At 40.8% G+C, this 12384-nt stretch overlaps 2 protein-coding genes across 4 annotated transcripts in view; both read left to right on the top strand.

Moving 5' to 3' along the window:
• WTAP (WT1 associated protein) overlaps positions 1 to 1745 on the top strand; it is a 28808-nt gene extending 27063 nt beyond the window's left edge. For 2 of the 3 annotated variants that reach the window (XM_027888192.1, XM_027888191.1), the window contains one exon: positions 518 to 1745. In XM_027888192.1, the coding sequence (XP_027743993.1) occupies positions 518 to 1104 (587 nt within the window). In that variant the 3' untranslated portion in view covers positions 1105 to 1745. The remainder of the gene's footprint in view (positions 1 to 517) is intronic. The other variant, XR_003571702.1, reaches the window with a different exon arrangement.
• A 477-nt stretch (positions 1746 to 2222) lies between these two features.
• SOD2 (superoxide dismutase 2) lies at positions 2223 to 11607 on the top strand. Its single transcript, XM_027888218.1, has 6 exons — positions 2223 to 2342; positions 4776 to 4924; positions 6085 to 6287; positions 8864 to 8980; positions 9580 to 9759; positions 11101 to 11607. Exons 1-6 carry the CDS (start codon positions 2223 to 2225, stop codon positions 11244 to 11246), a joined length of 915 nt encoding a protein of 304 aa, XP_027744019.1. The 3' UTR covers positions 11247 to 11607.
• The last annotated feature ends 777 nt before the right edge of the window (positions 11608 to 12384 follow it).

Here is a 12384-nt window from a genome sequence, read left to right on the forward strand (position 1 = left end):
ATTAACAGCCTTGTTGATAAGAAAGTCTTTTTGTGCCCTGTCTTGAAGGATTTAAAGGATTAAACAGAGTAAGAGCTGAAACTTCCTTTATCATAACTTTTTTTTTTTTACTGAGTAAGCTTTTGCAATTATTTGCAAATAATATGCAGTTATTCAATGGTTCATGTTCCTTCTTTTACAGTATTTCCACTAAGGTTTTATACTTGAGTAAGAGTAGACACACTAGGATCTATTTGTGAAATATTAATTGTTGGAATTGAGCTTTTTTTCCATGTATCTTCTTGCCCAGAAATTAACTTTTTCTCGCATATTTTGAATAGCAGTATAGAAAATAAGTGGATAGGACAAGTAAGCATTTTCTCCTTCAGAGGCAGAGTATCAAAACCAATGCATACATGATGGCTGTAAAATAGTTTGTTGAAAAATTTCAGCATAAAATGTTAACTTAGAGGATTTTAATTTCTTGTCTATATATGGGCTATTAAGTGTTTGCAACAAATGTGTTTTCTTTACATAGAATTGAATGACTTCATCATCCAACTTGATGAGGAGGTAGAGGGTATGCAGAGTACCATTCTAGTTCTTCAGCAGCAGTTGAAGGAGACTCGCCAGCAATTGTCACAGTACCAGCAGCAGCAGCAGTCCCAGGTCTCCAACCCAGGTACCAGCAGGACTCCATCTTCTGAGCCTACAGACCAGGGCGAGGCTGTGGGCAAAGACTGCAGCCGCCTGGCAAACGGACCAAGCAATGGTAGCTCCTCCCATCAGCGGACGTCTGGGCCTGGATTTTATAGGGAGGGTAGCGGCACGGAAGATGACTTCCCGGCTTCTCCAGGGAATGGTAATAAGCTGTCCAACCACTCTGAAGATAGAACTGGTAGAGGAAGTGGTAGCTACATAAACCAGCTCAGTACTGGGTATGAAAGTGTAGACTCTCCCACTGGCAGTGAAAACTCTCTCACTCACCACTCAAATGACACAGACTCCAATCATGATCCTCAAGAGGAGAAAACAGTGAGCATGAAAGGTAACAGAACTGTGGGTTCTCGTCATGTCCAGAATGGTTTGGACTCCAGTGTAAATGTGCAGGGTTCAGTTTTGTAACATTTTTCTGCAAAATTTTTATACAGTGTCATTGAAATTGGGAGAGGATACTGTCCAGAAGCCGTTTAAATTAGTGCATACTTGTCACAATTTTGCCTTTTTGTGGGTTTCTTTTTGCTTCAATACCTCTGCCACTTTGGAAATTTTAACAGTTAATTACGTTGAATGTTGCTAAAAGGACGTTTGTGTAGCTCAAGTTATTTTTATATGAGTTAATGTGAAGTTGAAATGGAAATTATTTCCATAAAGTATAACATAAATGATGTCTGTACAAATCTGTGTATATCTAGAACCTGTGCTGTGTAAGGGCATTCTTACTCATACTGTTATACTTACACCACCTTCAAGATTTGTCATAATAGCTGTGGGTTTATGACTGCCAAGTTTGCCCAGTACAGTAGTTTTATCACTAAAAAGAAGGACTTACTGAAGGAGTCCTGTAGTAGTTTCAGTGTTAATTACAGTTTTTCCCACCATACATCTGTGCATTTTCTCCTTAGGTGACCGAATGTTTATTAATTGTGTGCATAGTTACTCAGTTTTTAAGAACTGTTGTATCCTGTTGATGCATATTGCTCTGTGACTCCAATATTATCTTACCTGTACTGACCAAACCTAAATAAAAACTTTTAATAATGTAATTTTCTCATTGTTTGGCATTGGCTTACATGTCTTATTTGTATGCAGTGTATTTCTAGTACTTGCTGCCTTTTTTTTTTTTTTTAATTTTGTTTGTGTCAATCTGGCCTGATACAGTGTATGCAAATGCATGAAGTTACAGGTGTATGCTAATATTAATTTCAGGACAGCCTGATAGTGCTTGTCCTCATTGGCAGAAAAAGGGAGTGGGGGAAAGGAGAAAGCTAATAAAAGTAAACCTTATGAGTTGGAACCTGTGTTTATTAAGGATTAAAAAAACCCCAACAAAACCTACAAGCATCTAACAGGTAAATATACAGATTATAGTTCAATAAATTAACATGTTAGTTATTCAGCCTTTTAAACCAGATATAACTTCTCTTGTTTTTAAATGCCTGTCTAAGGAACTCTTGATTTCTTAGCATGCAGAGATTGTAAGAATTACCTTTAATTAAGCATATCCTTATTGTTCAGTAGCAATGAACTATGAATTTGTCAGAACCTGGATTTCTAGTGGTTATTTTCTATCTACTAGTTTACTGATGGAAGCACGTAAGCAAGGAGCTGAAAAAGCACTGTCTTTTAAGCATTGTTCAAAGGTAAGACAGAAGTACTTAGCTGTATGTTTTAGGATAGACTTAGGTCCAGTTTCAGCATTTTTCTACTTAGGAATCTTTTTAGTTGCCAGATAACTAATGAAATTATCACATATGTAGCCACTAAAATAATAGGAAGTAGCTTATTGCTTTGCCATTCAATGTGGAAACAGACTTGTTTGAAAGCAGTATTTCTCCAGACTTCTAGAGCATACTTCAATTAAATTTACAGTTAAAATAAATTCTTATATTATAAAAGGGCTTCTGTGTTAGCATTTTTAAGTGGCATATGACAATTATTATCTGCCATAATATTGTCCCAGACAAGTGGATGTAATTAGAATGCTACTAGCTACTGTTTTCTGTGTTAGAGATGTGCTAGTCCATGTACCGCTGCTATTTCAATTTCACAGCATTCATGTCGGTGTTTTAAAACCACATAGTAGTTGTCACTGGAAGTGCAAATCCATTGGTGATATCTGGTTGCTTTTTGAATGTTTCTTCAGCCCTTGTTGCCTGAAAAACAGCAGTTAATACTTGAATGCATGAAAGGGAAATAACAGGTATGTTACACAAAATAGTACTGGCATCTGGCACCCAAAGTAATTCTAGTTCACAGAAGTCTCTGGTGGTGATTTGTATTTGATCTTGGTATCGTATTCGTCTCTTATCCGTAGCATGTGTGTATGTACATCGTGGATCCTGTACATGTAGAATATAATATTTGTAGGAGGCTTTAAAGGCTCATAATAGATCATAATAATGGCTTTATCTGATCAGATAGATAGTAAAAAGCCCTGTGAGGAAATCTGTGGTCATTAAAAAAAATGCATAGCTTTTGGGTGAAAATAGCTTGCTAGTTAAATCTGTCAGTTTCTATAGGACTCTTTGTGTTTTAAAACTTCACATAAAGATGATCCTGGAGTGTGTGGTACATAATAGCAAAAAAAAAAAAAAGCTAAAGAGTTAAAAAACCCCAAAGTATACCCTCAGATCAGAAGCTTAACTTGCAGAAAAGTATTAAGGCAAGGTAAGCCATTCCCTTTGTTATCCCCTGCTTAGAGGGTATCTTCTGAATAAGCAGGCTTGAGGAGTGCTTTATTTGTTTGATTTTTCCCCTGCCATCCCCCCCAAACGAAAGCAACCCAGCAACTGCACCAGATAATAACAAAATACATCATGTTGATTCGCTTTCACAGAACACTTTCTACAAGCCCATGGTTAACTACAGTATAATACTATAGATGGAAATGCTAAAGTCTGTAATATTCATGTTCTTGTCTGGCTGTCAGTGCTTATATTAGGACATTTAATAATCCTGAATGTAGTTGGTTAATTTTAACAAAAGATTACATTTTATTGAGCACGAATAAATACAGTATATTCCTCTTTAAAATTAGGTAGTGCCTATATCTTGCTGCATGTATTTTTAGCGTTTGGGGGGAAAGTTGTTGATTTTGGAGAATTCACCTTTTGTCTTAGCTACTGATAGATATTTTCACTTCTCAGATTTCTGCAAGAGTATCAGTCGCTGATCAGAGAAACTAATGTTTTCTAGAGTGCCTTAAGGGTTGGGGGGGGGATGGATGTACTGCTGCACTGTGCCTCGCAGTGGGCTGAAATTCCCTGTGTGGGTCTCTCCAGGTGGATTTCCTGGCAATTGGCAAGATGAAGTTCTTTATTTTCAACAATATTGTTCAGGCCTAACCCCCACTGAAATTTTGTAACTCGAGTTTTTTATAGTCTGGTAAATGTGAGTGCTGTAAGATCTTAGAATATACACCTTTATTTAAAAAGACAAAATGTTAAGTTTGAAGATTTTGTGGGAGGAGAGATGACTTCCATACAACTTAAATTTTACCTAATGTTTGTCTTGTCTGCAGAGTGCCTCCTAACTGAGGGATGAGCTCTCCTCACTGGAGAACCAGTTTTTAATGGGTCTTTGAACTCACTTGCACTAACCATACAAATTATTTTAGCTGATGAGGTTAAGGAGGCTGAGTGCAGGATTTTCAAGAGCACCAAAGGCCCCTGAATTGCTGCCACGAGGAAAGCAGATGTTGGGAAGCAAGATGCACTCAAAAATAGGGGTAAAAGAAATAAACCAACAAAAGTAAGTCGTAGACAAAATAGATGAAAAGGTATTTGTTAGTCCTGCTAGTCCTGGCAGTAAACTGACAGAAAAATACCTTAGCCAGGTTTTCAAAAGCTTATTGCAGCTGTGCTGTGCTGGCTCCTCCCGGGTGCCCAGCAGCCCTTCCACCGGCACAGGCACCTGGCGCGCTTCCTTCTGCTTCGGCGGGGCTCCTGGGCAGCCTCGCCTCGCCTGGAGCCACGGAGGGACCGAGTTTTAAGAGAACGACTCTAAACAATGGTTAACGACGACGCGCTACGCCCGTTGTTTAAAAAAACCCCGCTGTTTTCCTCCCTTTGAAGAAACCGTGTGACTGCGGGGCCGGGTCACCTGCGGCGCGGCGAAGCTCAGCCCCCTCAGCCGCGGGGGCGGGCGGGGACGCGGCTGCGCCGTCCGTGTCGCGCCGGGCTCCACGCGCCGCCATGTTGTGCCGCTTCGCCTCCGCGGGCAGGTTAGAGCCGCGCCGGGCGCGGGGGCAGCCGGGGGCGGTCAGAGCCCCGCGGCGGGAGGCGGCGGCCGCTTCGCCCTCCGCCGCTGGGCCGCGGGGGGAGAGGGAGAAGCAGGGGAGGAGGCGGTGGGAAGGTCTTCTTCTTGCCCCCCGGCGTTTCCCCCCGCCATTTCGCGCGGAGGGAGGTCGCGCTGCTGCCGGTTGCCCCTCCCGGATGGCGCCGGCCCAGGCGGGGGCTGCTGGCGGTCGTCCTTGCCGCCCCCCCCCACGTTCTGTCCTCGCCCTTCATCCAGGGTCAGTGGTGGTCGGACAGAGTGCTGCAGACCCTTTCGTCTTTGCTGTCTGGGGTCGGCCCCCACAGCCCCTCCTCAGGGCCCCGGGGGTTTTGCTCGTGTTGTATCGCGGGGTTATGTCAAGGTCACCAGCGATACGGCGAAGGGCCTCAGGAGCTGACCGTCATGCTGGGTCGGCCGTTCTTCTGTCGTCGTGGCCCTTGTCATGTCGCATGACAAGTGCGAGGTGTTAAAATGGGGAAGGGTAATAACAACCTGCGTAGTTTTCTGCGCCGGGCATCGCGTCTGGCCCGGCGTCACGTTCCGTGTGCTTTCCCGGTACCCACTGTGGGGACAGGGAAGCACGTGTGGTCAGTGTTAATGGTGGAGAAGTTCAAGTCCTGGAAACCCAGTGACTGTACGAGGTTTTTAGCCTTTTTATGTCCCAGTGGAGGGACATTGTGGACAGTGAGGGAAGGGCACCTTAGCGGCATCTTTGCTTCTATTTTTAGTCAATAAAGATTAGGTGAAGCTTTGAATGTCACCATGTAATTACTGTCTTTCCGTTCCCATCCCTGCTTTTCACTCGCCTGCATGTTTGTGACTCTTTGCAACGGCCTGGGGGCTTGGTTTGAGAAGCAGTAGCTTTACACTGCAAAGCCTGTATATGTGGCCTTTCTGTGACTTTATCTTCGCAGTTAAGCTACAGAATATGCTTCCTTTGAGCTCTTGAGTAATGGAAATTTGACTTCATTAGGTAAGATATCACCCTAGTACTTAGAGCAGCTTATTATAACAGTGATGGTTTCAGTCTATTTCATTGGTAAAGCCCCAGGGTTATTGATTAACACTGTTTCCTTCTGTGTTCTTTTTTTTTTTTTTCTCTTCTAGAAGCAGCGCTAAGTTGGTAGCACCATTGGGATGCTTGGTTTCTAGGCAAAAGCACACTCTTCCTGACTTGCCATATGACTATGCTGCTCTGGAACCTCATATTAATGCAGAGATCATGCAGCTGCACCACAGCAAACATCATGCTACCTACGTGAACAACCTGAACGTTGTAGAGGAGAAATACAAAGAGGCACTGGCAAAAGGTTTGTATATCTGCAGTCAACAGGTGAGAATGGAAGGTTATCGGCAAAGATGATACAGGAGAGGAAAAAAAGGGGAAATAGTTTCTCTTAAAAGTTTTGAATTATGTAATTGTAACATTGTTAGGTAAAATCTCTCATTGTAAGCTTCAGTGGTGCTGATAATTGGAAATGAAATGTAACTAAAAAGCATGGATTCTGTTCTCTGTAGTACTGTAAAACTAGAAGAAAATTAATTGTTATTTGTGGGTTAGTCCATATTTACATTAGTAACTAGAACCAAACAACGTCTGAGACAATAGGAACTTGCAGTCATTTTACTGAATCAGTACTTTGTAGTAAAAGGTTAGTAGCAAAGTTATATAAAGTGGAATTTGTGCGCCTTAGTGGTTTTCACATCAGATGGTCCTCTTAGTCTTGGTGAATAATCTCAGTTGCCTGCAGAGGTGAGATGAACATGCAGTTAACATATCTAACACACAGTGAAGAGACTTGAATTTGGGTATCAGTTACATCACTGGGCCAGATTAATGGGTCATGTAGGCTACAAGCCCATGTGATACACTAAAACATGCAGCAGGCCATTTTTTGTTGGAATCTCAGATCTTGAGATGCGCTAACTTCTGTGAAAGCTTTGGAGTTGTAGCAGAGCTACACTGAAACACAAGATGTTTTTTTTTTTCCAAAACTACTTTCAGTTGGACCGATGAAAGTGCCTGAAATTACATGTATATCTTTTTAAGACGGTGGAATATTTTCTGGTTTGGTTTTTTTCTTTTCTTCTTGTGTTGATCTGCCTGAAGGGTGTCAGTTTACCTCAAAGAAGTGATTACTGTATAGGCTCACTTCTGGCTATCTGCCAGGTGGCTTCATAGTGTAATTGTAACTGCCCGGGCTCAGGTGAGAGTTGCCAATACCTGTGTAAGTTGAACCCCGCATCCCTTGATAAATAATTGCCAGTATGCCTGAATAGAGAGTGGAGATTTTCAAGTGCCTAAGCATAAAAATAATGTATGCAGTCTAAATTAAGGAAGTAGTGCAATTCAGTTAAGAATCAGGAGGTCAAGATTGACTGCTGTCTTGCCCTGCCAGTAGTAGATCCAGGAAAGGTGTATTCCGGAGATGTGATTAGTGCAGACACAATTGGGGAGGGTATCTGAGCTATAAGAAGAGAGTGTGTCTGCTGCTGAGGTTACTGATGCTGTTTAATGACCAAGGCATCAGCCACTAGCGGAGGCAGAATTTCTGCTTATCAGAAACATCTGCAGTGCTGTGGATCCTTTGAGGTATTTTTTAAAAATCCTGGATTTTGGTATCATCTCATCGCTTGCTGTTGAAGTGTTCTACCTAAAGTTAGAGATGAATTTTCCTTAAAGGATTTTATGCAGATTATTTTGCAAATGGATTATTAATTGCTGTTGGTCATGCACATCAAAGCAGACAAATACTTGAGAGTGTGTGGTTTGTTTTGGTTTGTGGGGTTTTTTTATTTTGCCGCTAATTGGTATCCTGTGTGTAGTATTTTGACCATCATTAGAAAAATTTCTAAGACCAGGCTTTGGGAAAGGACAAAGTCTGAACTGCCACCTCATTCTGTCAATATTATCAATTTTTTGAAATGGAGATGGTTAAAAGTCTTGCTGTGCTCTTGATCAGTGTCATAGCACATCTGATTACTATATTAATATCTCTTCTGGACAACAGAACCTTGTCAGTGGCTCTTGTTCATCAACAGAAAGTGAAGTATTCTCTTCAGATTATCTTTAACATGTTCTTCACCTATCTGTATCTGCATAGAAAACTCAAATAAAAGCTGTCCTCTTGGCTTGTGTTGTCAACTTACTTGAAAATGAGTATGCACTTCTGTGAGAGGGTGCAGCACGGGACTTTGTTTCAGCATAAACTGGTTCTGATTACTGGTCCATCAAAATGTGTGAGATATGCTAGCTGAAGGATATTCGCCTGAAACTTTATGAAAACTTTTGAGTATCACAGTTTTCCCTGCTCTTCTCTGACCTGTGCCTGCACCACTGCAAGGAAACAAATGCCTTTGACTGAGAAGCTGAGTTAACTAGTCTGCTAAGCACCTCTGAGCTGCCTGTCTGGGTTTACTGAATTGTCCATGGACTCTCTATACCAATAAATTCCAATATACTTCCACTGTAACTTAAGGACAAGTTACTTTTTTTTCCTTTTTTTTTTTCCCCAGTGCAGTGTTCAGCAACTCAAATATTGTTTTAAGGGCAGTGGGCAAATGCCAGCTATGGTTCCCTGGTGGTCTTGTGGAGTGAGTTCTTCTAAGGAATGGTAGTGTAGTATGGGCTGCCTGATAGTTGCAGTATTGGCAGATCACTTATCATTACAGCGTAAGAAAGGGTAAAAGATAAATCGTTATTATGGTTTATCTGTGACTGCCTAAGGTAGGGATAACAGTCACAAACCAGATGCTTTCCATAGATGTCTTTTAGGCTAGTAGAAGGATTTTGGAGATCAATGGAGGCCTTGTGGCAACGTACAGCCTACTGTGGTGATGATAATGGTTTTATTTATCTGTGTATTTTTATATTCTGCATCCTTAGGTGATGTTACAACTCAGGTGTCCCTTCAGCCTGCACTGAAGTTCAATGGTGGGGGTCATATCAATCACACCATCTTCTGGACAAACCTTTCTCCAAATGGAGGAGGGGAGCCTAAAGGTTAGTGCTTGTTACAGTGGTTTATTGCATTGGTTTTAATTAACAAGTAGAATTGATGATCTCTTTTTTCTTTCAAAGAGTCTAAGGGATCTTTATTTTTCAGAGTTAATTCACCTTTCTGTGTGACAGTTAAATACTTCTGAGGAATTTGTGTGTTTTTATGGATGTAAGCCAAGAGTATAAACAACTAGACTTGTGCGAAGTATTTTTAATTTCTAAAGCTGATTATGTATACACTGCAAAATACTTGTCTATTGCTCTATATTGTCCTTTCCATCTTTATAAGAGAAATACTTGTACAAAGCTATGCTGATTAAAGTGCCATAGGTACTTGGGTTCACAGAAAGGGAAGAAATATGCTGCAGACCCACCCAGCCTAGTGAGTGGAGTTGTGCTCCAGTTGGAGTAGAGACAGGTTAGCAGATAAAGCCTAAAGGAAGAAATCCCCTTGGGGAGGACAGAGTTCTGATTACCTACTAGTGACAGGCAATTAAAGGTGAAGGCTCTATAGTACAGATCTCAAAAAAGCTGTGACATAAACTTGAGGGGGGTTTGAATTAGGTTATATGCCTCTCATCTTTCTATGTTTTTTTTTAAAGGAGAATTGATGGAAGCCATCAAGCGTGACTTTGGTTCCTTTGCAAACTTCAAGGAGAAGCTGACAGCCCTATCAGTTGGTGTTCAAGGATCAGGCTGGGGGTGGCTTGGCTATAACAAAGAGCAGGGACGCCTACAAATAGCAGCTTGTGCAAATCAAGACCCTTTGCAAGGAACAACAGGTCAGGTTTCTGTCCTTCCCCTCTGCTTCTGTCTTTGTAGAGTTCATAGGGAAGTGCATGAGATCTGAAAAGGGGTTTGTGGACAATGCTGAGAAGAAATTGCTGGATAAATAAATCTGGCAGACAAAATATCTGTACCAGCAGAAATGAAAACTTGCAGTTTAATTTAAAACAGCACTTGTAAAGCAGGACTTAAAAACTGTGAAGAGCAGTAGGCTTAAAAGTCTCTCTAGGCCAAGACAAAATAGATGGGCCATATTGTGAAAGTGTTTTTTGCTTAGACAATAATTTTAATTTAGGCTTCTTTGGATTATTTTTGAGTAACTGGAGTAACTTGCCTGTATCAAACAAGATTAAGCCTCTTGCCTTCAGATTTTTTTTTCTCTGACAGAGGAGCTATTCACAAAATTGTCAGTGTAGGCCAAACAACAGGAGAGGGGAAGGTGCACATACTGAGTTGTTACTGCATAGGCTGGGTTTAAAATAGAACCTTATGATTTGCTTCTTCAATATTGGCAAAGAGTAATGATTGTCAATTAAATAATCCTAGGATGTGTATAAATCTTACAGCTAGGCAAGCATTACAATACTAGCACTGATCGCTTTTGAAGATATTTTTACCTGCTTAGAGAGACATGGAAGTAGTAATGACAGGCTGGACACCCTTCCCTGAGAGAAGAGATCATGACCAGTGAGAATCCTGCCTGCAGTGAACTGCTTGTCCATATCCTTTTGAAGATATCTTTAAAACATGTTCTGTAGAATTCAGAGAGAATGGCCAGGAATTCCGTGTGTTGTCAGTAGTCTGTGTTATCAGTAGGGGGAAAAAAATAGAGATTTTATTACAGGGACATAGAGCATAATGGGGGTAAATTTTATCCTCCTCCCATGAAAACTTCCATTAAAAATTCAGTGAGAAGGATATTTTAGCACAGAAGTGAGGAGGTAATTAGACATTTAAGGAATAACTTGTAATTAAAATGTTGAAAGCAAACTGTCATGGCAAGAGACCTTCATAGTGTAATTTTTCATGACAGTGCTTGCATAACTTTGCAAAAGGTGTAAAGCTTTGAAAAATTACTTCATCTGGTTTCAATTATGTTTTCACGGCAGTTCTAGAGTATTTATAGATGTGTTTACCTGAATCAGCTGTTCCATTTTATGTGTGTGTGAGCGCACAATTCTGTAAAACGTTGCAGTAAGCACCCATGTGCTGCAGAGCTCTTTGTCTTCCTGCAGATTAAGACTCAGAAATTTGGCACACCTTGGGGATGCAACATAAAACTTGACATGTAAAGCGTGTTTTCATAGATATACATAATTTATCCTATTTTTTCACAGGTCTCATTCCTTTGCTAGGAATCGATGTATGGGAACATGCTTATTATCTTCAGTATAAAAATGTTCGACCTGATTATTTGAAAGCCATCTGGAATGTGATCAACTGGGAGAATGTATCTTCAAGATATGCAACTTGCAAAAAGTAGAGTGGAATTCTTGCACAGACTACTAAAATGTCACCACTTCTACTCTGATACCACCCTTGTAGTAGTACCTGTGGCTTACAAATGAATTGCTCTACTCAGAAAACACTTCACTCATCCAACAAAAGCGTTTCATAATCGAGCAAAGTGTCCGCTTGTTTAATTCAGTGAGGTATTTACTTAGAGTTTGAAGCTTTAAACTGTTGTGCAACAAAGGGAGACACTTTAATCTTTTCCATTGCGTATAAAACATAGGTCACCTTGCTGAAGCTTAATGAGGTAATGGATTTCCTTGTTGCAATAAAATACCTAAGTGGAAATATGTGCTAATGTTGCTATAAACAAATAAAAGAAGAATCTTCTATAACTGTCTGGAAGTGACTTTTTCTTTTAGTAATAGCTGGTCTACTTACTTGATGTAAAAATAATGGGAAGAGAAAAAACACCTTTTGTAAATGGTTGTATTACAGGATGTGGAGCTTTTTTACAGGTTGAACAGGTAGAAGAAAGGGGAAATAGGTGTTGCTGCGCCTGCCTGAATTGACTGTCTTCAGTCATCCCTCCCCTTCATCTCTTATGTGAGCTCTTCATGTATTGCACTGATGCACGAGCTTTTGAAGTGTTACCTTGGGCAAGGGATCACAGTACTGGGTCAGGCAAAATTGTTCACATAGGACCTGAATGACAGCATGGGATACTCACTTCAAACTAATTGTTCAAGTATATCATAGAACATCCTTTAACTGAGACGAATTACATGCGTATATCAAGTACGAGTTGTCTCCACACAGCTGTGCTCCTGAAGAAGTAATAACCAATTAAACTTAATGCTTGAAGCAGGAATGAAGTAGCACATGGTGTTGGAGCATGCCCAGGTGGTCTTGAAAAATGTAAGAAATGGTTGGCACATTGTATTTACCATGGTCTTCTTGAAGGTGAAGAGAACAGCAGGTGTCTTTTTCTGTTCTTTGTTCAAGTCTGTACAAAACGGTAAAATACCACACAGTAGAGATTAAAAACCAAACTATTGGAGTGCTCCTCCTCATAATGAGTGAATACTGGGGCAAGGCTTCGTTGAGTGCCATGAAGTGTGTGCCAGGTATCTTCTTGGTACTGCATGCTCCAGAAGAACAGAGAGGTA

This window comes from Empidonax traillii, unplaced genomic scaffold, assembly GCF_003031625.1.
Source record: "Empidonax traillii isolate 1590-97213 ecotype Southwest subspecies unplaced genomic scaffold, ASM303162v1 scaffold235:size1242204, whole genome shotgun sequence".
NCBI lineage: Eukaryota > Metazoa > Chordata > Aves > Passeriformes > Tyrannidae > Empidonax > Empidonax traillii.